General features: G+C 32.3%; 2 protein-coding genes across 4 annotated transcripts in view; one reads left to right on the top strand and one right to left on the bottom strand.

Moving 5' to 3' along the window:
* Positions 1–2,026: 2,026 nt before the first annotated feature.
* On the top strand, positions 2,027–2,899 carry LOC145661822 (uncharacterized). The gene has a single exon (XM_081727159.1). It carries the CDS (start codon positions 2,027–2,029, stop codon positions 2,897–2,899), a length of 873 nt encoding a protein of 290 aa, XP_081583285.1.
* Positions 2,900–8,286: 5,387 nt separating this feature from the next.
* how (protein held out wings) overlaps positions 8,287–25,401 on the bottom strand; it is a 267,883-nt gene continuing 250,768 nt past the window's right edge. For all 3 annotated transcript variants that reach the window (XM_081729155.1, XM_081729156.1, XM_081729153.1), the window contains exon 8: positions 8,287–16,101. The gene's annotated coding sequence lies outside the window, so the exon portion shown is untranslated. The remainder of the gene's footprint in view (positions 16,102–25,401) is intronic.

Genomic DNA, 25,401 nt, shown 5'->3' on the forward strand with positions numbered 1-25,401 from the left:
GAAGAGTTTTAATTACTGGTAACGTAACTTACATGAGTTGTTAGGGTACATCTGGAAGTGGTTGTGATACAACTACAGATGTTCTATGTGTGATCCTTTGGTTACACGGGAAACATCTAGTCTGTAGTCCAATTCTTCCCAAACAGGCATCAAACTCTGACTGTCCACCAATGCAACGGCATCTCTGATTCGTTCTTTCAGTTCCGTCAGACTGAGGGAGGGGAGGGAACATACACATTATCTTTTCTGAAACCCCACAGAAAGTAATCACACGGTGTGAGGTCTGGACTTCATGGTGGCCATTGAGTCATAGCCATGTTCTCATCAGTTGAACGGCCAATCCACCGCCTAGGAAGAACTTCGTCAAGATAGCCCCTTACATCGGAATGTCAGTGAGGTGGGATTCCATCCTGCACAAATATGAAATTGTCACTATCTTCTTCAAGTTGTGGCATCAACCAAAGTTGCAACATGTCAAGGTACGTTCTTCCAGTAACAGTTTCTTCTTGGAAAAGAACGGTCCATACACCTTTTTGGGCGATACAGCACAAAACACGTTAACCTTTCTGAGTCCCTAATCTGCTCTGTTTACGATATCACTAATGTGAAAGGTTGATTCGTCCTCAAATGTAAGCAGCTGAATGATGTCATCTTTTTCTTCACAAAGATTTTGTATGAACACGCAAAACTGAACGTTGCTGTTTGTCACTTTCATTGAGACTTTGCAGTAATTGCAGTCGATATGGATAGAACTTGAGACGTTCGCATAGAATGTTCCAGACAGTCTTTTGAGGGATATCAAGTTCTTTTTCTGCACATGTCGTTGATTTCTTCGGGCTACGAGCGTAGCTCGCACGAACGCGCTCAACTATTTCGTTTGACACTGGAGGTCTTCCCGTGGATTTCTTATACAGACAACCTGTTTCTTCAAATTTATGCACCCAGTCATAAATGGACTGTCGTGTGGGTTGGTCTTTCCCATACTTTGTCCTAAAATGACGTTGCACTACAGTAACTGAATTTGTCTTGGCATATTCCGGAACACAGCCTTCTCAACTTGACTCGCCATATTCCTCCAAGCCACGTCAATGTCAAGTTCGAGGGCGGGGCCGCTTACGTCACACACCCGTCATTGAAACAAAAGAAAAACTGTCAGCCGCAAAACTTCAAGTATGTATGCATGTACCACCGGTAAAATCTTTTTGCTCAAAAAAAATTATACATAGCATAACTTGTCTATTTCTTTTAGGTTAACCCTCTATTATCCTTTCTATTTATTTGTTTTGCAAGTTTGTTATTAAATAATCTGATCACACAATTTTCCAGACAGCATTTTAAGATGTTCATGAGCAAGAAATCAAATCTCTTCTTACACTTTCGTTGTTTAAGAATACAAAGAACTAGTACCTACTTCCCTTGCTCTTGTCAATTTCCTTAATAAAATATGAAATAGAATATATAGTATTTTAACTTAAAAATATAGTATCCTATTAGTTATACAATCTTTCGACAAACAAAGTGTTAGCATCAACCAGGTAAACTAACACTGATATACAAATATTCAAATCATGCCTGCCCCCCCACTTTTAACGGCCAATCGCCGCCACTGGCCGAAACTATTACAAATTGTATTGAAAATGAAATAACCAAACGAAATTTGTCATTTGATAATCTTGTGGCATGTGGATTCGATGGGGGTTCTAATTTCTCTGGTAGTGTTTCTGGGGTGCAGAAGAGAATTTCAGAAAAGGCAAAGAGAAATGTCCCGTACATACATTGTAGAGCGCATGTTTTGGCCCTTTCAGTGACAAGTGCAAAAAATGTGTTTCCATGTGTAAAAAGATTTTTTTACGTTGTGAGGGACATTTGCAAGATATTCCGCCAATCTCCGAAAAGAGAAGCTGTTCTTCACGATGTTCAAAAAATGTTACAGGACCCTACTTTGAAAATTCCAGAACCCATGGATGTACCTTGGCTCAGTCATCACAAAACCATTCAAACCATTAAAAAATGTTATGGATCAATAATGACGACGTTAGAGCACTTATATAAAGAAGGTGGAGATTTTTGTTCCTTGGCAGGTGGAATATTAATTGAAATGGAAAGCTCAACCTTTCTTCTAACATTGTGCTTGTTGGTAGAGATACTGGAATCCGTTTCAAATCTAAGTAAGTACCTGCAAAAGGAAGGCTGTCAGTTAGCGAATTTACTCCAGCTGATTTCAAGTACTGAGGCTCATCTGAAGTCAATTTCTGAAGATGCAAATAAAGCAGCAAGACAAGAGTCTAGTACCATTTTTACTACTTACGACGAAATGAAAGTTAAACTTTCAGGAATCCGAACAATCAAGTCAGATCCGTCTGAAGAAAAGAAATGTTTGGGAATGCTTGCTAAATTCGCTGATGCTGTAGCCACTGAAATGGGCAGAAGGTTTAATAAGCAAGCTGTTGATTTGATTTCAGCGTGTTCATTTTTTCAATCATTTGATTCTATTCAACATATCAAAGAATCAGATGTGAAAAGTCTCTGTAGCATTCTGTCCGGCATAGATGAAGATCACTTATACGCAGATCTTCAATCTTTCAAATTTCTGGCACCAAATGTGAATGACAAGATATCACCATTAAAATACATTTTAACATCTTCTTTTGGATACGATGAACTTAAAAAGGCCAGTGTAAAAATTCTAACAGTGCCAATATCAACAGCCACCGTTGAAAGATCTTTCAGTGCCATGAACAGAATAATGACACCGTTGAGGAATCGATTAGGGGAAACTTCCTTGGACCATTGCATGAGAATTTCCATTGAAGGAGAAGAAATTCCTAGTGAAGAATTTCTCTGCAAAGTTATAGAACGTTATGCAACCAAAAAGCGAAGAAGAATGCGTTTACGTTAAGTGAAAAGTACTTTTAAAATAACTAATACCAATTGCCTTTTTATTTATTTATTTATTTATTTAATTTTTTTTTTTTTTTTTTTTACGTGAGAATGAAGTTATTTTGTGATGTGAGTGTGGATGCGTGTATTCGGGAGGAAGAATTGTCTTACAGTTTGACTTACGTGCTTCACAGTTCAGCTTTTTGTATTACATAATTATGTGGATATTATGAAGTGTTAGTGATTGAACTGCAAACAATGGTGTCCATCTCAGCTTTGTCGGCAGGTTAGCTTTGAGGAACATAACAGGAAGGACTACAAATTCTTAATTTAAAAAAAATCGCATGTTATTATAATCATTAGAATCATAAATGTGTTATAAAGTAGATTTACGAGTACGAATCTAATTCTTCAATCAAATACTAACTGAGTATTCTATACGTGTCTGTTATTTTCTTCATAGGAAAATTCTATCTTTAAATCGTCCATACGCGCCACCACTTCCCTATGATTATATTTTCAATTGAGAGTACTTTGCATTGTGAAATCATTGAACTTTTGGTTTCCAACGTTACCCCCCGGCCCTGAAAATACCCCCTCGGAGATTTTTTTTTTTGAAAGAAACACTGCTTGGTTCGATCCCAGCTCGCGCCAAGTGAACTTTGTGGTTGACAAACACCGTGTGCGTGGGTTTCCTCGGGATTTTCCCGTTTCCTCTCACTTTCTTCATTCCACCATGTCCTTCATTTCTCATCATCGTCTCCTTTAGCCTTGCCGGCACAATCGTGGAACGTAAAACTCAAAGATTTCATTTCATTTCTCTTCAGTTTCTTGAAAGTTGGATTACTGTAAAAAGAGGAAAACAAAATCAAGCTTATCCAAACTTTAAAAAAATCTTTTATTACTATTTCTAACTTAGGAACATGTTTTCTTCGATCAAAGAACTGTTTCTGAATATCTAACTTCCCTCTGGAGGTTCGTTAGCGTATGATATAGCGTGACTGAAATGGTGCTGTTAAAATTATTTGAATCATTTTTCTGCTGTTATTCGAATATATTCGTTTCCAATATTCGAACAATTATTCAAATAATGAATTTTGTTCGGATTTTCGAATAATGATTTATTCAAATTTTAACAGCTCTAGTCTGAAAACGCTGTTCAATCTTCCATATATTTTTGTCTTGATATTTCAATTCTGTGGTGTACGAAGTTATTAGACTTTAGCTCACGAATCTCTGCCGCGACTCTAATTCTTTTTTTGCCGTCAACCGCGGCAGAGATTCGTGAGCCAAGCTATAATGTCATATTTCCAAAGCTTTCCTGTAGGCTTCCATGTGGGGCTGAGTCCTTTCTAACTAAATGCTACTAATTACGTTTATACTGATTACTTTCTCTACTCCTTTGTAACTTTATATACAGTTTTCAATTACGAATAGACCTGCAATAAAATAGTGTCATTTACGACGGAAGAATCAGAAACTAAGGTTGCAAGATCAATATTTCTGGGAATGAAGGTATGCGCTAATTTTAATACATGGAGCTGGCAACTGTGAAGTTTCAGCCACCCGGTACCTACTGTGCTTGTTGTAGGTCAACACAAATGGTTACTTGTTTAGATAACTGGTCTCGCAAAGAAGTCACTCAGTTATTCGGGCGAAACATGTAACCGCGGTTGAAATGCACCGGCAGCTGGTAGAGGTTTACAGAGAGACTTGAATGTCTCGTCAACACTTTGCAGTTGGTAGGGAAAACGTCACCGAAGAGGAGCGCAAAGGTCAACTCAGCACGACATCAACAGATTTGAACAGCTCGCGTGGTGGAGCTGATTGAGGACAACAGGCAAATCACGTTACGGCATCTGATGACAGAATCGGAAAATGTTCGAAAGCGTTCGGCTTCAGACGAGGAGGTGAAACACTTCATGACGTGGCTGAACACGAAAGAAGAGGATTTTTACAGGAGAGAATCTTCAAACTCATCATGAGACGACTGCCTCAACCAATAAAGAGACTACGTCGAAAAATAACCTAATGTATGTATTATCTATTGGCTGTATGGGTTATAATATATACACGTTTCACTGCAGACTCTGTAACCTTACTTTCTGATCACCCCATCGTACATAGCGAAACACGTATATTTTATTCATGCCATCATCATTTAACTTTCATAACATTCATCAGGAAATGGTACTCACCATAACTATGCCTTAAATCTATAAACTTGATCTCCGCAAGCAAAGAATAATGTACTTAGTTTTTAATTCAACATTTCAATAATTTGATTCTTAATTCTCTTCTGTAATTGTTGTGTGTGTTCCATGAGAAATTGATTGGTACGTCAACTATCACTAAGATACCAGCTTATACAAAGGAAGTGACAACCTGTTTTACCAACTAGCTATTTTTTGATGTATTTGGAATTTGGGACAAGGGTATGCAGGTAACCTGAAATTATAGGTCAACCTTGTGTATCTTTGATGAACTCTTTGTTGAACCATATACAATTTCAGAAAGTTTAGGGCTGCCTTATACTATTAGTCAGGTTTTGATGGACAAACCTCTTATCGCATTTATTTGGACATTGAAACAGTTAACGCTCTGAGGATTATCTTTTTAGCGTCTGTTTTATTATTATTACTATTCTTTTAATCACTTTTCTTTCGTATTTCATCTATTCCATTTTCACCTGTTTTACTATTTTTTAACAGATCCTTTATTTGCTTACAATCTTATATTCGATTTACACCTTTCTTTGTCTTTCATTTTTTTTAATCATTGTATATTAGGTCTTCTATGAGAAGCGTGTTGGTCATTGGTCTTTGATGACTGAAAATAATAAGTTATTACTTTCTTTTTATTTCCATTTCTCAAAAGTTTTGAAACAAGCAAGTCCATTTTAGTACTATTTACAGTTTCCACGTTACTGATACATAAATATACAGGGTGTTCCAAAACAACACCGACAACGTTTGAGAGGTGATTCCTGACACCAAAATAAGACAAAAAAAGTATAGACCAACCTGGGTGCAGAAATCCGTCATTTCAGAGTTATAGGCTGCCGAAAACATGAAGTTTAAAGGACCATAGCTCCAAAACTATGGGACCTACTCTAGTCGGGTCAAGACTTCACTTAGGAACAAGTGTGTGCCTTATCCAAATATCCAAGTTTCAGAATCCTCTGTACTTCTGCAACAATTTTTACAGAGATAGTTGGTAAGTACTTCAAATTATATGCCCGTAGCCAAACTCCCTCTATAAAAATTGTTGCATGAGTAGCTTAGGGTTCTGAAACATGTATTTTTGGAAAACACACACACTAGTTCCTAAGTGAAGTCTTGACCTGACTACGCTAGGTCCCACAGTTTTGGAGCTATGGACCTTTAAAGTTAATTTTTTTTCATGTTTTCGGCAGCCTATAACTCCGAAAGGAAGCATTTGTGCACCCAGATTGGTCTATACTTTTTGTCTTATTTTAGTGTCAGGAATCACTTCCCAAACGTTGTCGGTGTTATTTTGAAACACCCTGTATAGCAGTATTTTTGCTGACGAGGGTTCAATCCAAAGTGATTCAAGATTTGCACATCCAGAGAATTGTTGTAGAAAATAGGGACTTACACTGCAAATAATGGAAAACAAGAATTAAAAGCTATAAGGATCCTCACTTATTCGGTGTAAATATGTTTCAAATAAAAATTTCATCAGGATCCACGGTACATTCCACCATGTCATTAATACTAAAAACTTATCATAAATGCTTGCATTGCACTTTTCAAAATAATTAGGCTTATGAAAATTTCTATTCAACACATTAATTACAAATCAGAGATGCTGTATTGTTCCTTATAATTCGATGTACTTGGCAACTTTTCAGAATCCAACTTTAAGGTATTTCCAAATCTCTGGTGATTGAGAAACAATATGCGATTATCCAACATATGTTTTACAGCCGAGCCTAATTGCGTAATCCGAGTCTCTTGAAAGCAAGGCAGTGTGGTAAAGAGCTTGTATGTGCTACACTATATTGCATGATGGTCTTTGCACCCGTTAACTGCATTTGATTCAAGTTTCTGAGCTTTTAAGCTTACGTTAATAGTACATTTCATCTTTCAAATTAATGGTGTATAGACACATTTATACATAAATTAATCAATCAATTTCAACGCGGCTTGTGAAAAACTTTTTCCACAAATAGGATGTTTTATAACAAGTCATCGTCCTGCTGTCAAGTATTCTGCTTGTTTTGTGCTCCATATTTTCATTTTTCACTTTAGTACACTATCACAACGTATGGACAAATAGAAGTTGGCAGGCGCCAACTAGCTTGTGATTTCAAACACGGGTAGAAACGGTTAAATTTTGAAATCGTATAAACCTGTAGGCGACTGCCAACCGTGGTGAGCAGTTTCAGCGACTTATCACTTTGAGGCACCATACAAGTCTAAGAGAGCTTTCACATCATCGTAGATATCACATAAGGCATAAAATTCGTACCATTGCAATCGATTCGAAGTCAAGGCGTTTAGCTGAAGTTTTAGTAAGTATGACAATTGTATAAATGAAGGAATATTTCACAGTAAGAAAACTCGTACTACTGATTTGTGGTAGTGCATATCAATTAATTTTCTTCATATGACTAGCCTTTAAGTTATGGAATTATGACTTGATTACTGATAATAACTAAAGCTGCATTACTGAATTAATACAACAAACGGTCAAATTAATGCGCTGAAAACAATATACGTAGAGAATTATGGCTAAATAAGCAAAGTAACATAAGAAAGCCAGCCTAAAATGTGCAGATCCACTAAGCTACATTCAAAAACTTAGGGATGGAAAATAAAATCAGGTTGATTTTCTTTAACAAAAAACAAAGAAATTTGTCAAGCAAAATGCGATTCTTTTTGCTTAGCTGTGCGTAAGGCAAGTAGCAGTGGTGCTATTTATTACGTTTCTCATATTTGAAACTATACATAGAAGCATTTCTATAAAAATTTTCAGAAAAAACATTACATGCTAAGTGCAAAGCAGAAAGAACGTTAATACAAATTAAATGTGAAAGCGCCCTAAACTCAGGTATTTGTGCCAGATCTCCCCAATTTGCTTAAATTAATACACATTTACTAGCAGAAATGCATATTCTATATCCATCACCACCCACATACGTTCCTTGGCCAATGACTAACTCGGAAGAAAAAGCAAACTTGAATAGTTTTGTTTGTCTTAAATTAAACATAATTCTCTGCGTTATCGTCCTTAAAATATTCACACAAGAACATGTATCAAAATAGAAATGCATTTCTGCTGCAGAGTACGAAGGGAAAAAGATAATAGGAATTTTGAAAGAAAAAAGCATTTTTTTTCTCACACATATGTATTGCAAGGTGACAACGTATCCATATTCTAAAAAAAAAAATAATAATAATAAGTGACATACACGTTTATAACATTTTGGACTATGCATGCACCTCGGATGATATTCCCCACTGAGGCCAAAAACGAAAAAAAAAAAAAACAAAAATCGATCTTCTGCCATCCAGCTGGGAGCATGATTTCAGCTCCAAAAACCTGTCCTCTTCCATTGCTGCATTCAAAAACTTCTTTTCTTTAAGTCAGTTTCCAGTCACATCACAGATAGCATTGAGTACAATAGTAATATCATTGTCTGAGTATTAAGATGATTAATTGTTCGTTATGTACAAAATGGCATCTGTGCTGTTATTCTAGAAGCAACTAGTTTTCTTGACACCCTGTTGCGACTAATTTTTACGTATTTTTTTTTCTTATTACAAAATAAAACAAACCCTCATCAAGCAATATGTAGTAGTCGATCGCTTTCTTTAAGTACTGGTGCTCATAGCAAGTTTTAGTTTTACATGAAAACGAAAAATCACGTTTTGTTGTTTTGATTTTCCAACGCTTTTGAGAACTAGTATTTAATGAAATAGCACTGATGCTTGGACGAAATTCAAACTTATGCTGGGAAGCTGCGCCAACGTAAAACTTTTAACGTTGTCTCAACGACTGGCCAACCTCAAGTCGGTAATGATGAGCCAACAACAACCCAACTTCAAAATTAACATTGGATTAATAATTGTCCAAGCTTCATGCTATTGTATAATAATTATGTACATATTTTTTTTAATATAATTATAATAAAATCAATAATATGATTACACACACAATAATGAATAACTGCTTTTTGTATTGCTTGTAACTACATGCTATTATTATAAATCTAATACTATAAATCTTTTCTTTATATTTTACAAGACAATTTAATGCACATTCTCCCAACCACTGTAACACAACAAGTGTTACACAGCTCTTTACATCGTTAAATCACCCGACACACTTTTTGTTTTCCTACACTAGAAAGTAACCAACAAACAAAACGAAACAATATACATGCTCTTTTCTAACTTACTTATTCATCTATTATTTATATACTATATACGTAATGCTAAAACGCGTTTTCCTTTCTTGTTTTTAAATTTATTTCTGTGTTAAGTAGCCTGCCGCTATCTTCAATAAGAGACGAAACGGATTTTGTTTGAAACAAAATTGATTTGAGATCACTTAAGTATTAACCTTTACCGTATGAACTTCGTTGTTGATTTACCAAATACTAGATCGTTGTTTTCTTTGTTGAAACACACTAATGAGACTATGGAGTTAAACACTGTCAAAAGCGTATCAATATGAACTGACACACAGACAAATACAAATAGAATACCGAATAATAACCTAGGAATACCGATACGTTTATATATCAACATGAACATTTTTTCATAGTCATTTCTTAATTATCATGAAATATTATATCAATAAAAACATTCCGCCTAATTTTTACATGGTACAGACGTTTTCTTCTTACTTTTATTATACATATTTCCATTACATTCCCAGACTTTACGCGCAATGACTTAAAATTTGATGCAAACAGCATTAATACATATTTACTTTAAACTCTAAATGAAATAGTTATCCGAATGTATTAGTACTCATTGGCTTTAACACCCAATCATCAAACGGAATATAGGCGAAGATTTGTTAATTCTACATCGACGATCTGTTATCTACTGAATTGTCACTATTTTTAATATTGAAGTATTTTCTAACTTTCTTCTGGAAATTTTATCGCTATCAAAAACACACAGTTGGGCACTACCCGACTTTCTAATTTTATTATTTACTTTTTTAATTACGCTAAATATTACTACGATCATCAAACACAAAATTAATTCAATGTGTGATGCTTCAAAGAATAAGAGCGAAGTATTGTACGAATGCAGCTTATGTAAATGAACGAGCTGAGTTCAGTATTATATTTTGTGAAAAGGGAAGTTTTCATAGAATTCTTTATAACATTTGAATTAGAGGAAGTAAACCGAAGTGACAGTACAAGATCATTGTGATTCATAGTAAGAATTAGAAAATTTAGGAACTTGCGAATAAAAATTGCTAATAAACATATATAACAGTTTTAATTTAGCGGCTTCAAAAAGAAGTAATTCGTTGTTAATAGTTTTTGTAGTTTATAGTATATATGTTCTCCCTTCTTATCAATTAGATTAAACTACAAATAATGTTAACACAGCATTAATTGTTTATCCCATATATTTCTTTCGGCTTTACCTCAATGGACGAACATGGCACTCACTCACTATAACAACCTGAGAAATTTTCAAGCGTATCCTCTTTTTGAGACAAGCTTAAGTGGATTTTACAACACTAGTACTAAACAAATAGTGCTAAAATATCACCAAAAAATCATTATTTCCACTTTTAAGACAACCCTTATCAAATACATTTTGTAATAGAGTCTGTCTGCTTCTCTCCCTTCCTACTTCTCCTCCCGTAAATAGAATGCGTGAGTTAAAATCAAATGCACCTATACCGAAATTAGTTGCACAAACTTATTTTGTTCTTTGTTTCGCTAACAAGCTAGAAACTGAAAAAACACAAAACAATGCCATGTCTTACCTAGAAATTTTCAAGTCGTACATAAGCGTAGCTGGTTGAATTCAATGTAACAAATACACTTTTAAAAATCCTGAATTTTTCCAGTTATTCGAATGATTTCAGTTACATCCTGTAATTCTGTAAATTTGCAACTAATATGAAACTCTCATTTAGCATAAATTTAATTCCATAACTATGGATCTTGTACAAGTACAGTCGGTGTATTATTACTAAAAACTGTTCCCAGAAAAAAAAAAAGTTACAAACAAGAAAAGCAATGGAGAAGAGACTATTTAGAACAGAATTCTTCACTTCAGTCACTATCTTACCACAAATTCCACACAAAAGAATATAACAAAATTGCTTTTCCAACAAGTTTCGTCACACATTACCACTGGTCTTAATTGTAATTGTGTGTAAATTCTGAACACACTATACACTGGTAAAAGCCTCAACTAAAATTGTTCCTTTTTTTCGTCATACTGGTAATTAAATAAAAGTCATGGTTTCAAAAAAGAATTGCTATAGCACATGCACTACTTGCTTAGATTCATACCTCTTGAAACCTTGCTACCCATAGCGATACATTATACTCTGAATGATCTCATCTATTTGTTACTCGTAAGTAAGTAATAGAGTAATTCACGTATTTTCCAACTGCAAAGTCATATGTGGCGCATTGTACATGTTCATACGTTAAAGGTTAAGTACTACTCTTCGTGGAGACAAAAAAAAAAAAAAAAAAATCAGTTTTGAGCATATTGTAGTTGCGCGGTTACATCTACATGTTTGGGAATATGTATTCCTATATCCCACTGATTCACGGCTTCATTCCTATCAATATCCTAAACACAAAATACACGCAGTTATTCGCTCTTCCGCTTAAGTGTCATGTGCCTAATAAGTGATATTTTGTTCGGATGATGTGAAATATTGCATTATTCATATTGTCTAAATAACTGGAAGAATTTTACAACTACATATTTACAACAATTACTACCAGCATTATATTTGGAATTTCAAACAAAATAAATGTATTATTATTTTTTTTTTCCAAGGCTTTTAAAGCTGTCGTAATTTGAATTATTGCATTCCCATTTCAAGGGAACAATTTCTTGTTCCTTAAGTCGTATTCTATATACAAATGCACGAATTTCAAGCATACAGGAATAACTGGTAAAACGGTTCACGTGATCACTGTTTGTGACATGTTACTGCTCCGCCTATTCACGACGAAATTCAAGGAGCAAAATTTCAACTGCATTTTTATATGTTAATTCAATTAAGTACAATCCACTTAATCTGAGATACAGTACTGCAAATTGAGATTCTTATCTCCTAATATTATCCTTTAATACGGACTACATTTCGCAATCGGGTGTGGTTGTCCACATAAATGCTATTATAACTTATTAATCTTTCAATTTCACATGCGAATATATACGAAGACGGCAATTAACTTCAACCATACCTATCCACGTTCTTTGACAGCAAGTACGACAAAGTCGACAGAATAAAAATGTGTGTGTGTTTGTATGAATATTAACCGTTTACTAATATTTTTCAGTAATATGATCAACAAATACTCAACTAATAACAGTCAACAATTTGGTTTGGATTAGTGGAATATTCATCCATCAAAACACTTGTTAACATTACATGAACCGATTATTCAGCGAAAATTCCTTATGTTATGTTTGGAATAGAAAAAAAAAAAAAAAATCAACTTCCAACCTACATGTACATAACCGTATTTTTCAGTGTTGTTTGTTTTCAACCCTATAAAACCAGAAATCGATAACCTAGTGCATTGTTTTTCAATCTGTATTACGTGTACTACTGACAGTATGCGAGCCGTTGTTGGTAGGTATGTACGACTTACAGCAATACTAATTACGGTGGAACCCTAGTGGAAAAGGTTAAGAACTCCTGGCCTACTGTGTTACTTCGATGCTGATGTCCTATTCTTTGTATTATTGGAAGCATATGAATACCCAGTTACGCTTGTATTGCAATAGAAATTCAATGCAATGCGAATTTTATTCTTATTCATAACATATTAATAATAATAATAATGCTTCAATTTATACAAATCGAAATACAAGCACTTCATACACATTTCCTGATTACCGCACAATGTTATAAAATAGCAATTATCTTTCTTTTAAAAAAAAAAAGTACTGCCAAATTATATTCATAGAAAATCTAAAATATGTACTTAACATGCGAAGGAATTAATTTCCTTGTACTGAACTGAATTTCTGAATAAATACTTGTATAAACATATGCCTATATACACTATTTCTGATTCGTCCAAAATTATCATTGGCCTCAATATCTGAACGAGTATGTATTTCTTGTGGCATCTACACACCGTTATTTATATTTTTAAAGTTCATAAAACAGCTACTACAATCTGCAATGGCAAAGAAGACTTTTTAAATTCATATTTATACCTTAATTTTTTCTACATCTTCACGATTAAATCACTTTCTCATAGCCACCACTAACACATGCATATCCGTCGCAGTATCGCTCGTATTTGTTCAACCTTTTAAAATGGCACTTTCTTCATTTATCTTAATCTGAAGAGACTGTCATAGGGACTGTAAGTATAGTACATTACTAGTCGCTCGTCTCTCATCTACTAAGTCTTATCAAAGTATTACGAAGTTTTCTTGTTTAAAAATACCGACTAAATTTTGAACATATAACATACAGTATTTTGTATATTTTCTATATTTGTAATATATACTTTTATATATTTATTTGTAAAATAAGTAACCTTGATCTACAAAACATGTACAGGCAATTTAAGTAACAGTTCCTACTGTTCTTTTTTTTTTAAAAAAAAAAAAAAGTTATCACAAAACAAAATAATTATTTGTGTTTACTAAAAAAAAGAAAAAGAATCTTAAGTACAATGTTTGCCCTAACTAACACTTCACAAATGAAACTATTGCCGTATTAATCAGCAAAGGGAAACAACAGAACAAAAATTTGGCACATATGTATGTGTACTGATATATCCTCTCTACGTAGGCAAATTTCTACTATACATATATATATATATATATATATATATATATATATATATATATATAAACACGTATGAATAATGAATTGTAACTCTCATTGTGATTAAGAAATCTCAGGACTGGGCACTAACTTTATTGAATATACAATGGCAAATTTTGAATTATATTTCTAATGACTCCGAATACTGTGTTTTAATTGCCAATTGCAATTTTTAAGATTGTATTATTATTATATGTGTATATATACATAATAAGATTTTTTGTTCAGATCTCTTGCTCAACAAACTGAGAACAAAAACAATAAGCATTCTTATTTTTAAAATTGTACACTCGACTACACAATAAGTATATTATATAAAACGAAGACAAGAATTCCCAAACAGGCATTATTAAAAAAAAAAAAAAAAATCTTAACTGGAAATAATTAATATAGCACAATGGACATCATTCACACGCATCAGTTAAATCTTAAACCTTCACCATCAATTGTGAGAGAAACAGTCTCAATATCTAAATTTCAGTAATGGACATCTACTGAAAACAAAGTACTGGCTATACGAAAGAGTACATATATAATACACATTTATAAATCTGAAATGACACTAATGTATATAAACAGATCTATAGCTGATTGTTAACAAAGCTATTTTACCCTAAATTTGTTTTCTCAAATAAAAGTCATTATTTTTTCCGTATAGTTAAAAAAAAATAGTAATAATTGAAAATAGCAGTGTTAACTGAAATCAGCAAGTTTTGAGATGCAAAATAAAGGCAATTTTATTCTCCTTTTCTTTCATAATGGCATGTTGTATGGACTATTTAAATAACAATGTTATACACTTTGAAAAAATAATAATTTTCACAGAGCACCTTGGGGACAGCACCTGCTTGATTCTTTTATATGTACTTTCAAGCATATAATGTTTCTCCATTAGCACGAGAAATATATATATCTATATATATCTATATAATCTATTTATATAATATAATAATAAAGATTTCTACACAAATATCAGTAATAATATTCCTCTCGAATTTAATATATAAATCTAAACCTATTTACAGACAGATCTTAAATTGAAATTTTCTACACAAAAATACGTACGTTCATTACCAACGATTTCAGTTTTGTACTGCAATTCTTCATAAATACAAGAACTGTTCCTGATCTTAAAAAAGTTTTTCTTTTCAAATTTGTTTAAAAAAAAAAAAAAAAAAAACATTAGTAATCTTGTTTGCTTTGATTTTCTTTTTAAAGAAAATTATAACGAATACTGTCAACTTGAAAAAGCAAATGCAGTGCAAGAATAAAATATAATACTGTCACCATTTTGTTTCCAACTTAATTCCAAATTAAAGCATATATAATTTTACGCAGCTTTTTATGAAACCTCTGGGAGTCAAATGAAACAGCTGCCAAAAATGTCCTATCTCAAAAAATAGTAAAAACACACCATCTTCGTCATATTGTTACTTTTATAAATAGTTTTTTTTTTTTTTTTTTTTTTTGTAAGAACAAATCATTTTTAAATATATATAATGGGTTTCATTGGTGATGTTACTTTATTTTTTTTTTTTTTAAAAAAAAAGAATCTTGTACCAACATGAATAGTTAGTGACACAAGGAGAGACATACAACACCACCACTACTTACGAGACTATTCACATTATAATGACACTTTAAATGTTATTTTTTTTCTTTATGTTACGTTTTGATCTTTTTATGTATGTATTGAGTGCATCATATGAATATGTGTATGATGTAAACTACGTAAAAAAATGTAGGAACGTACATATTAATGTTTTATTTTTTGTGAGTTGTTAATTTGTTATTTTAAGTGATAAAAAATCTCTTTTTCAAGGAACTATTATTACTTAATTCCTTTTATACAGATCAGAGACGAAGAAAAAATATCTATTAAACGAGAAGGTACAAAATCACTTTGCACAGATTAAACACTAGGTAAATGCACAGATCATTCTGGTCATATACATTTTTTTCTTTGTTTCTTTAGTATGGCAATTTTAATTATGTTTTCTAAGAAAATATATATATTAATAATAATAAGGAAGTCAGATCCTGCAGGGACCTACCCAAGTAATGAAGTTCAAAGATCCAAGTTCCAGTGCCGCAAGTTAGTCCTAAGTTGTGAGTGCAGATGTCTCCACCGTGCAGAGTTACTTAACACAGGGAGGGTTCCATGTTAGCACTCGAAGCCTACAGGCCAGGGTGGTTAACAAGAAAAAAAGAAAAAGAAAACAGAATGTTAGTTTTTCAAGTTGGTGGATGACCCAATGAGAATTAACTACGGCAGCCAGATGAAATAATTATATATAAAAAAAACAATTAGTTATACACATTAATTGGGCCAATAGCTAATACTTCCATACTTGAAAGAAAATTCAGCATGCAACTGTACACAAGGTTTTTCTTTTTTAATCAATTAAGGGAAACCAAGTCTGAAGGACTAAGTTCTCCATTTTCAGAGGCTTTAATAGCTGGCTGCCCACAACATTTAATCAAAAGACAACCCAATTGCTAAAATATTAGTATAAAGCTTCTTTTTAATTAACTTTTATAATTTTATCATAGTGCTGCATAAGAATTAAAAAGTGAACTTGCTAGTAAGGTATTTGTATAAGTTGAACCAACTAACACAACACTTAATATTATATGAAAAAATAAAACATAGGTGCTAATAATTGGACATCATCTACAGTACAACTTTACAATGCTGCTCTATTATAAATTTCGAAATGAGAACTGAATTAATAAAATTAATAAAAAAGAGAACTATAACAGATTTGCCAGTACACAATCCCATCCAAGGCATGATTATGATTAATGATAATCCCTTGCTATCTACACCGTCACTATCCATATAGTAAGCCCCAACAAGAAAGTGCATCAACAAATACAAATTAAGTAACTATCTAAGCATTACAGGAGCAGTGAAGAGTACTTTACTTTCTTTATTTTTATTTTTTTTTAATTTGTAAAAAGTGTGTATAAGTCCCACTATGACTGCAATAAGAAATGCATTATATTTTATACGAATATAAAATGTAATGCATTTCCACTTTAACAGGCATGCTCCTTAGTAATATACAAAGAGATTACAGATGAAAATTTTATAATAGCTCAGGCAATTTAAGCAAAAAAGTGCCTGTTAGTTCTTAACTTGGCCTTGTGGAGATTTTTCATCTAGTTAGTACTACAGGACGATGATAATTTGGATACAAGTTAGTAAAAAATCGGGTAAATATAAGGGTGAAAATTAGGAAGAGAATCGTCTTGGATAATAGGAGAGTATGTAATAAAGCTATTGTCATTAGATTTGTGTGTTTCTTTAATCTTCAATTCAAAGTGTTTCACACTATTTTTGTTTTCACATACCCCAGGCAAATGGCTGATATTTTATGCTGTTTGTTTCTTTTTCTTTTCGAAGGAGAATCTGATCATAATCATGCATTCCCCCACACAAACTTGCATTCACACGATCACATATTCGTACACATACACACACACATATATAAATACATACAAACATACATACATTCGTACATACATACAAACGCAAGAGAACCTCAGTGTAATACAAGAGAGTGACACATTTGTTACTTGAATAGCTGCAACTAAAATCAAAACAGAAAAGCATTTGTAAAGTTTTACGATAGAAAAGCATTAACATACTGCATCAAAATGGCACACACTATTTTTTGCTCTGCCGCAATTTTCTGAAAAATATCAAAATTGCTTATGAGATAAAAGTGAAATTTAAAAAAAAATAATATTTAAAATAATTATGTATTAATATATTTAGTATTTATAATTTGCTATTTTAAAATTACTTGTTCAATCACAATAAAATATAGAAGATAAAAATTACAAATTAAATAATTTTAACTTAAAATTATTACTATTATTTATTATTATTATAACAATATGCATTAAAGTTTACACACAACTCATTAAAGCTCGTTACTAAAATATTAAAGAAGAATTACAAAAATGCTACTTTATTACCGTACCAGTGATTTTATTTTAGATTTATTTTAATGAAATTTCATACTGAAAGTAAGATGTACACATAAAAAACTTAACTGAAATTAAAATGAAGCTGTACACGATAACTAAAACAATTTTTGTTTGACTTTTAGTTTTGTGCCCCTTTGAGCAGCGAGGCTATATGAGGCGTGGACCTATAGCTTAACGTGGAATCCGAACCACATGAGCTCCCGCCAGGGATAATTAAAAGGAGTATAAAAATTTTGCTACATGATCCCACCAATTAAAAAATATATATCTATTGTTCTCCTTGAAATAGAGCAATTGAAAATAACATTATTTGTTTGTGTGTACTTACTTCCAGTACAGTTAGGAGAGAGACTTTTAATACTGCAGTTGCGTGATATTGTAAAGTGATATAAAAAGATTTCTTTTTAAATATGAAAATTACATTCAAGAAACAAATGCGTCAATTTCCAGAATTGCACTGATGAAAACAAGAGAAATCATGTGCCGAGTCTCACCCGACTTTCACGTCAGTAAATACGAGAAATCTTTAAGTCAAAACTGATATTATAGAAACTGGAAGCCGGGAAAAAAAAAGAAGCAAGAAGTTGTAATAAACATAACTTGCAAAACTTCCATTCAGAGCTATGGTTTTATATACACGTATATATTATTTAGCTCAAGAGATTTGAGACATTATACAAGAACAATGCGAAGGAACCATGTTTGTAAGCTGTACAGGACCTGCTTAATGTACTTCAGAAAATAAGACCACATCATAAGGATTACTCTCCAGATGTTTAACTTTACTCTTCAAAACTCATTCTGCAAGTACGAAATGCTTCGCAAAGGAAGATACTTCGATTAACCTTGAACTAGTTCCTCTACAATGTCTCGAACTGCTTAAGCTATGTTCCGTAGCTTTGAAATTAGAGAGCTGCAAAAACTGATTTTCCTAATTTTCGGCAGCTTACAGATTTTTTTTTGTTTTGTTTTTTTGTTTTTTGTTTTTACTGGTGCTTTTAAAGAAAATTTTCTCTTGTATTTGGTACAGAAAATCACTTCTAGGCGGTGGTTTTCCCCTGCACCATACTCAAAGTGAAATATAACAACTCGGAAAACACACTACAAAATAGTTCAGACTTTTTTCCCCTCCTCACTAATATTTTAACGACGTACATTTCACAACATTTTTCCTTTAAATAAACATGATACAACTCCATTTTTTCAACCCTATATAGAAATAACTTTATATCGTCTCAAAGGTAATTATTTTCTGTAAGATCGCAATGAATGAAAGCTTCAGACTATACTCTACCTAAAGCCCGTAATTTTAACTATAATTTCGTTAAAGGATATTATGTATTATGTAAAGGATTATCATAGCTGGAAAAAGATTTCCTGAATCATTACTCACACAAGAATTTGACAATGCTTTTTTTAAAAAATATTATTTTGATTATGTGTTCCGCGATTTTACTGTAACTGTAAACCAATAATACTGTAAAATCTACGAAGATGGATATATATTGTATATCTAACAAGTCAGGAAACTAATCAGACGAAAATTTAATTAGATTGGATACTAATTAGTTAACTCAGAATGCATTCAAAGGTTCTATATGACGTATATTTTGAGAACCATGGCCAGAAAGTTATGATCCACTGCACAATATTGGCCCTACCGTCATAAATTTCAAAGCGTTGCCACTGTTTAAATATTTTCACATCCCATTTGACTATCTTCAGGCGGTTTACAAGGTACTCGGAAATTCCTAATAAGTAAGTAGATTTTGACAGAGTTCTGAATTTACATAAAACTGCGTCTTCTGTAAATCACCCAAAAATGTACGTAATTTTATCACATTTTTCTTCTTTTAAATATTGAGAAAAATTACGTAACAGGATGTCCTCTTTAACTGTTTCTAAGTATCAATGCCCCGCTTAACTGCTGCTACGAGAGTTAGGTTCAGTTACTTTGTCCTTCTCCATCTGCCTGCATTACGTCACTATTAACACATTTTCTCTATTCTTTCTTCCGGCATTTATTTGTTGCTTGTGGTTCTTTACATGTTAAGCTTCACAATTTCTTTGTCAAAGAAACTATCAGACATTTTCGGGAAATGTTCTTGTTTTACAATTTTCTGCCGTGTTTGACTTATGGTTTCTTACAAGATTAACTAGCCGTGCTTTATTTCGAATGTCGGTCTAATATGGAAAAACTTTAAAGAAACTAGATACTGAAACATTCTTTGGAAGACTCTATCACTACTTTTTTTTTTCCCTGAATTCTTGGTAATCATAATAAAGAATACATTAAGCTGGAAAAGTCTTAAAATCTTCGTAAACTTTCAATTTCTTCTTATTTATTTATTTTCGTTCTGGAGATATGTATTGTCTACATGAATATTTTAGGAAAAAAGAGTTTGCTGTTTCTCTGATGTACTTACTACAAATTGAAACAATGAAGAATAGATTTCATAAATACTTCCCATTTCTTGTGCAAATCTTTAATAATTTTCGACTTCATTCCGCCAGTCTCAACAACACCGTTCCCACAGTCCATAGCCGCTTTATCAGCACAGACAACATTAAAATATTTGAGAACCAAATTATTACATTTCAGACATTAATCAATAACAAACTCCAGACAGCCGTTGTTTAGACAAAATTTCTAATTTAAACGACTCAACGTTCTATATTAAATTAATTGCTTTAGATTGAATAGTTTTCTTCGATATAATATTCTTAGTAATTTCGCGAAATAGTATTATTTAAGAACCGCAGCAATTATTTGAGAGAAGCGAATTTATACGTAAGCTGTAGGCAAAAGCTGCACTTTACATAATTTCTTGAGCACTGTTTCAAAAATTACGGCAAACTGTAAAAAGGTCGTATTTGCTTATAGCAAAATTCTTCACAAGAAACCTGAATGAAGTAAAAAAAAAAAAAATTATTCCTAATAGCTCTATCCGTAACCGATATTCCATTACTTATTCCTCAAAATTATTCTTTTAAATGCTTAATGCTTTCCAACGGTATTTACAAAGCTGACTACTATATAATTTATAAGATTAGTATATCACGTACATTTTTACCCCTGGGAACTGTTGAGTACTGTCGTTAATTCATGGTTTACGGATAATGGTTCATTCGTAAACTCAGTTCACAAAAACTCAAACTGATAGGTAAGAACAATATAACCACCTCTTTATCATTGGTTCGAGTCCATGCAGTGCCTGCTTTGATAACTTCTCTATGGTTCTTCCCATAATAGCATCATTAGCATTTGCGAGAATACTCAGAACGATGCCACCCCCTCCCCCCGCCATTTGTTCTCTTAAAGTCAAAGGAAATGAAAGTGAAACTAAGACAAGGATACATCAAAGACCAAAGAAAGACTTAACACTTAGTACAACTAAGGAAACTTCTGAACATTATATTACTAGATGATATGTCAACCTACAAGAAGATAACATTTTAAATTAAGACAGGACATTAATTGAGTCTCGAATTTGATTTCCATCCCACTAGTTGACAAGACAATCGAACGACGTTATAATCAGTTTTCTTGTTCAACAACATGGCGCCTGGCAATGCCTATAGTTTTCTAATGAGATTTATGCAACAACAACCTGGCATGTCCTTTGCAACTAGTTGTGTGATAACTAATCAGACTGATGCCAGAAGAAAGTTAACTTTCTATGTTTATCAAATCATCACTAAACATTTGAAAGTATTCAGCGTAATATGGAATGCGATAATTGGGATTATCGCCTTCTAAAAAATGGTAACTTCAAAATTGAAGTATTCTTGTTTTCTTTTTCCGTTCATGTTTTCCTAATCTACAATTTATTTGTTACCGTTTTGAAAATGATGATATTTCTCTTATGCCAGAGCTATTTACATTAACATTCAATTGAATATTACGTTCAATTAGCTTCAGTGTCAAAAAAGGCTTTGAAGCGTTGACAAATACATTTAGAATGAAATACTATACGAATGAAACACAAAACAAAAACAATCTTATCTATCTATGAAAATTTTCATTTGACTACCAAGTTACAAAAAATATTCCCCTTAGCTCATAACTAATATCGCGACACGCAGTCCAATTAAATACACACACACACACACACACACACACACACACACACACAAACAAACACATAACACACGTACACACACAAAAAAAATGAAAATAAATAATTATTCTTTCAAAAAAAAAAAAAAAAATGTGAAGGATGGAGAACGAATTGTTTCTGCACAAAACTCAGTCCATTGCTCTAGGGGTCTTTTACTAATAAATAAATAAATAAATAAAATAGGGGATTATAAATAGGTCACAGATAACACAGTTGTTTCTTTTCTTTCTTGACATTTATTTATTTTTCTGACTGAGTTTTGTCCAAGTATATACAGACAAAAAAATCATCTCTTCCACAGGCACAGATTTGCCAGTCAACAAAATACAAAATACTTTTATATACTGAAAAGAGTATACAGAATATAAATAATAATAATATATATATATATATATATTGCTTTTATAATACCCCTTCAAGGGGAACCTCATTTAAAAAAAAATAAGGAAAAACAAATATACAAACACACATGAGGAAAGAAGGACGTTGATAGTTGGAGGTTTTATGACCCAGCCAACTTATTTAAAGGAGTATTTTATACTTAGATTTTATAACATAAAAAAAGTGAATTTTATGTGGTTCTGTGTTAACATCGCGAAATTAATAGATTCTCTCTCACGGTTTTGATCTGGGAAGGAAATATTCTTTCAATGTCACATCAAAAGAATTAATTTACTTCTTCACTAGGTCATAGAACTCTATCCACTTGTTTGTCACGGATAATACGAGGATCATTTAAAAGTATTTACTCTTAGAATATAAAAGTGAATCATTAATGATTCTCAAACTTTTTTATTTTTACATCTACAAATTGTAGGCTTTTTTCCACGTGACCACCCTATACAATCCGGCAGATACTGTACCTTATCGTAAATTTCTGTGTATTTTCTCAGATCATTCAGTTATACATTTGCCTGCTTTTTTTAGATTTGGTTTCTCGCTAAGTCTTTCGATTTCATGATTAAAAAAAAAAATTAAAAAAAAAATAAAAAAATAAGCTCACTAGGAGGGATGTAGAGTAGATGGCCTATATTTTTCGAGATGAAACTACTTTGTTTTCTTTAGAACGTCACGGATCATCATCCTTCTTACTGAGATGTCTAATGACTTTAGTACTCTGAAGAAATAGATAGTGGATATATGTATGTTGCGACAATACATAAACTTACCATAACATGCAACATATGCCTTAATGTCTAGAGCAACTGTGTAGAAAAACACGCTTGTCTGCATATAGTATAAAAAGTTTTACAATGATCAAATTCTAAAGTAACTATTTTCAGGATGGTTGAAGTATTGATTTAGAATCTTTCTTTCATGTTCAAGGTGATATATATTTTAAGATAAATAATTTACCAGAATATCTGTGTAGATTAAGAGAGACAATAGTTTCGCTTAGTCCAGCTACGAAATACAACTAACTCCAGATTTCCTATCATAGGATCATGGATCGCTGCCATTAACTTTTAATATCTTCAAATGAGGGAAGTTATCTTCCTAGTTAAAACTTTTATAAAGGAGCAGTATCATATTAAAGATTATAAATATATAGGAACATAAGTATATTTAGATATATGGCACTAAGATACTCTGATAACTATAAAATAGATTGTGGTGGAAATGAAAAACAGTTGTGAAGCAAGTTGAAGATAATATAAATGAAGGTACAGACAGCGAAATAGCTTGAAGATACGTACGTAAAGACTGAAATGTATGTATATGTGGTTGGGACAAAGGAGTCCCGAAGCATGCGTTCTGTATGATAAGGTTTATAGGTAAAAGTATATGCTTACCGGTGTAATTTGATTCACACAGTTCATTATCCAATTCTTAACTGTATTTCTTCATCAACATTTGTGATATTTTGTCGAATATTTATAATTCTGAGAATGTCACAACGCTTTGAGGGCTTAAATTATTTTATTTTTTTATAGGGTGTTTAAATATAGGGCGTTTTCTTCTTCAATAAAAACTTAAAAAGAAAATTTCACGTAAATGATTAAGTATAATTTCCAAATGTTAATACAGGTTAATCGCCCTACTTCAGAGTGCATATATTTATAAAATTTGAGTGATAATGGTTCTAGAAGATAATAAAAGAGAAGTACGTAAATTGAATGTGTATCAACTTTGTTTTTTCCTGGGTTTATAACAAAAACAAAATTATGGTAATACGTCTTACTGCTTGACTAACGCTAGTACGAACTATTCAACGAGATATTCAAAGAAATTAATACATACGATGCACGTAATTAAAGGATTGCACATTCAACCTAGCACACCCAATCTACTTTATTTTGTTACTTTATCCTGTCATGAGTCACTATTTCCGCTCAATATGCGACATTTGTTTTTTACATGCTTTCAAGTACAAACATTAAATTACTCCATAAACAGGTAGCTTTAGAATCTTTTATCAGTATGATGTTATCAGTGTCTTCTTTCTCTATAAAACATTCAAGAAAATTTTTATTTTATTTATTTTATATATATATAAAAAAAGGGGTTATTCAATAAATTCCTACAAAATCTGGAAAGTTTCATGACAAAACTACCTTGTCGTAAGAATAAGAAGGAAATATTCGCATACATGAGTTCTGAAAAATATTCGAGCAAAATCTAATCACTGAGCTTAATTTCAACCTCTTAAACTACGCTCATTGTAGTTTCATGCGCTCTTACTGCGGAATTCTGCAATGTTGCAAGAAGTTAACTTTCAACGTTTGTTACGGGTACTCTTAAGTTCTTCGAATATTTTAAAATAAACGCCCATTTAATGTAGTTTCTCCAGTTGAATTCTTTGGATACAAATTATTTAAAACAAAATTGTATTTTCCTTTCTCAGCGAAAACGTAAGTACGATTTCAAATAATATTTTTGCATCAAACGGGAAAAAAAAAATCTAACATAATAAAAAAAAGAAAAAAACAAACTTCTGGAAATGAATCTAAAATATTCATCTAAAACGTTGGCTGTGTCAATACTCTATATAAAACTCAACCAATACATGGCCAAGTAAGTGTTGCAACCAGGTACATTTTTCTTTATTTCATGAAGAGATCTTCAAAATACACATCCCTGGCACAAATACTTCCATACTCTCTTGCGGGGATAGGAAATATGAAATCGCATAAAAGGGACAAAAACAAAAGGCCTTATGTTCGTACATAGGACTAGTTTTGCAATCACAATTGTGATTTGTAAAATATATATCTCTTAAAGGAAATTATTTATAAATAAAACTTCTTACTCTTTTATTGCGATCTATGGTAACATCCATCCCTCTTACAAAATGGGAAAAAAAAATAAAAAACATGGCTATATGTGTAAATATATAAATATCAATACTAAACTGAAA

Source organism: Thermobia domestica, chromosome 10, assembly GCF_964235325.1.
Source record: "Thermobia domestica chromosome 10, izTheDome1.hap1.1, whole genome shotgun sequence".
Lineage (NCBI taxonomy): Eukaryota > Metazoa > Arthropoda > Insecta > Zygentoma > Lepismatidae > Thermobia > Thermobia domestica.

Bases quoted from the DNA above. Each gene is read 5' to 3' on its own strand.
- LOC145661822 (XM_081727159.1), top strand. From the start codon at position 2,027: ATGACGACGTTAGAGCACTTATATAAAGAAGGTGGAGATTTTTGTTCC.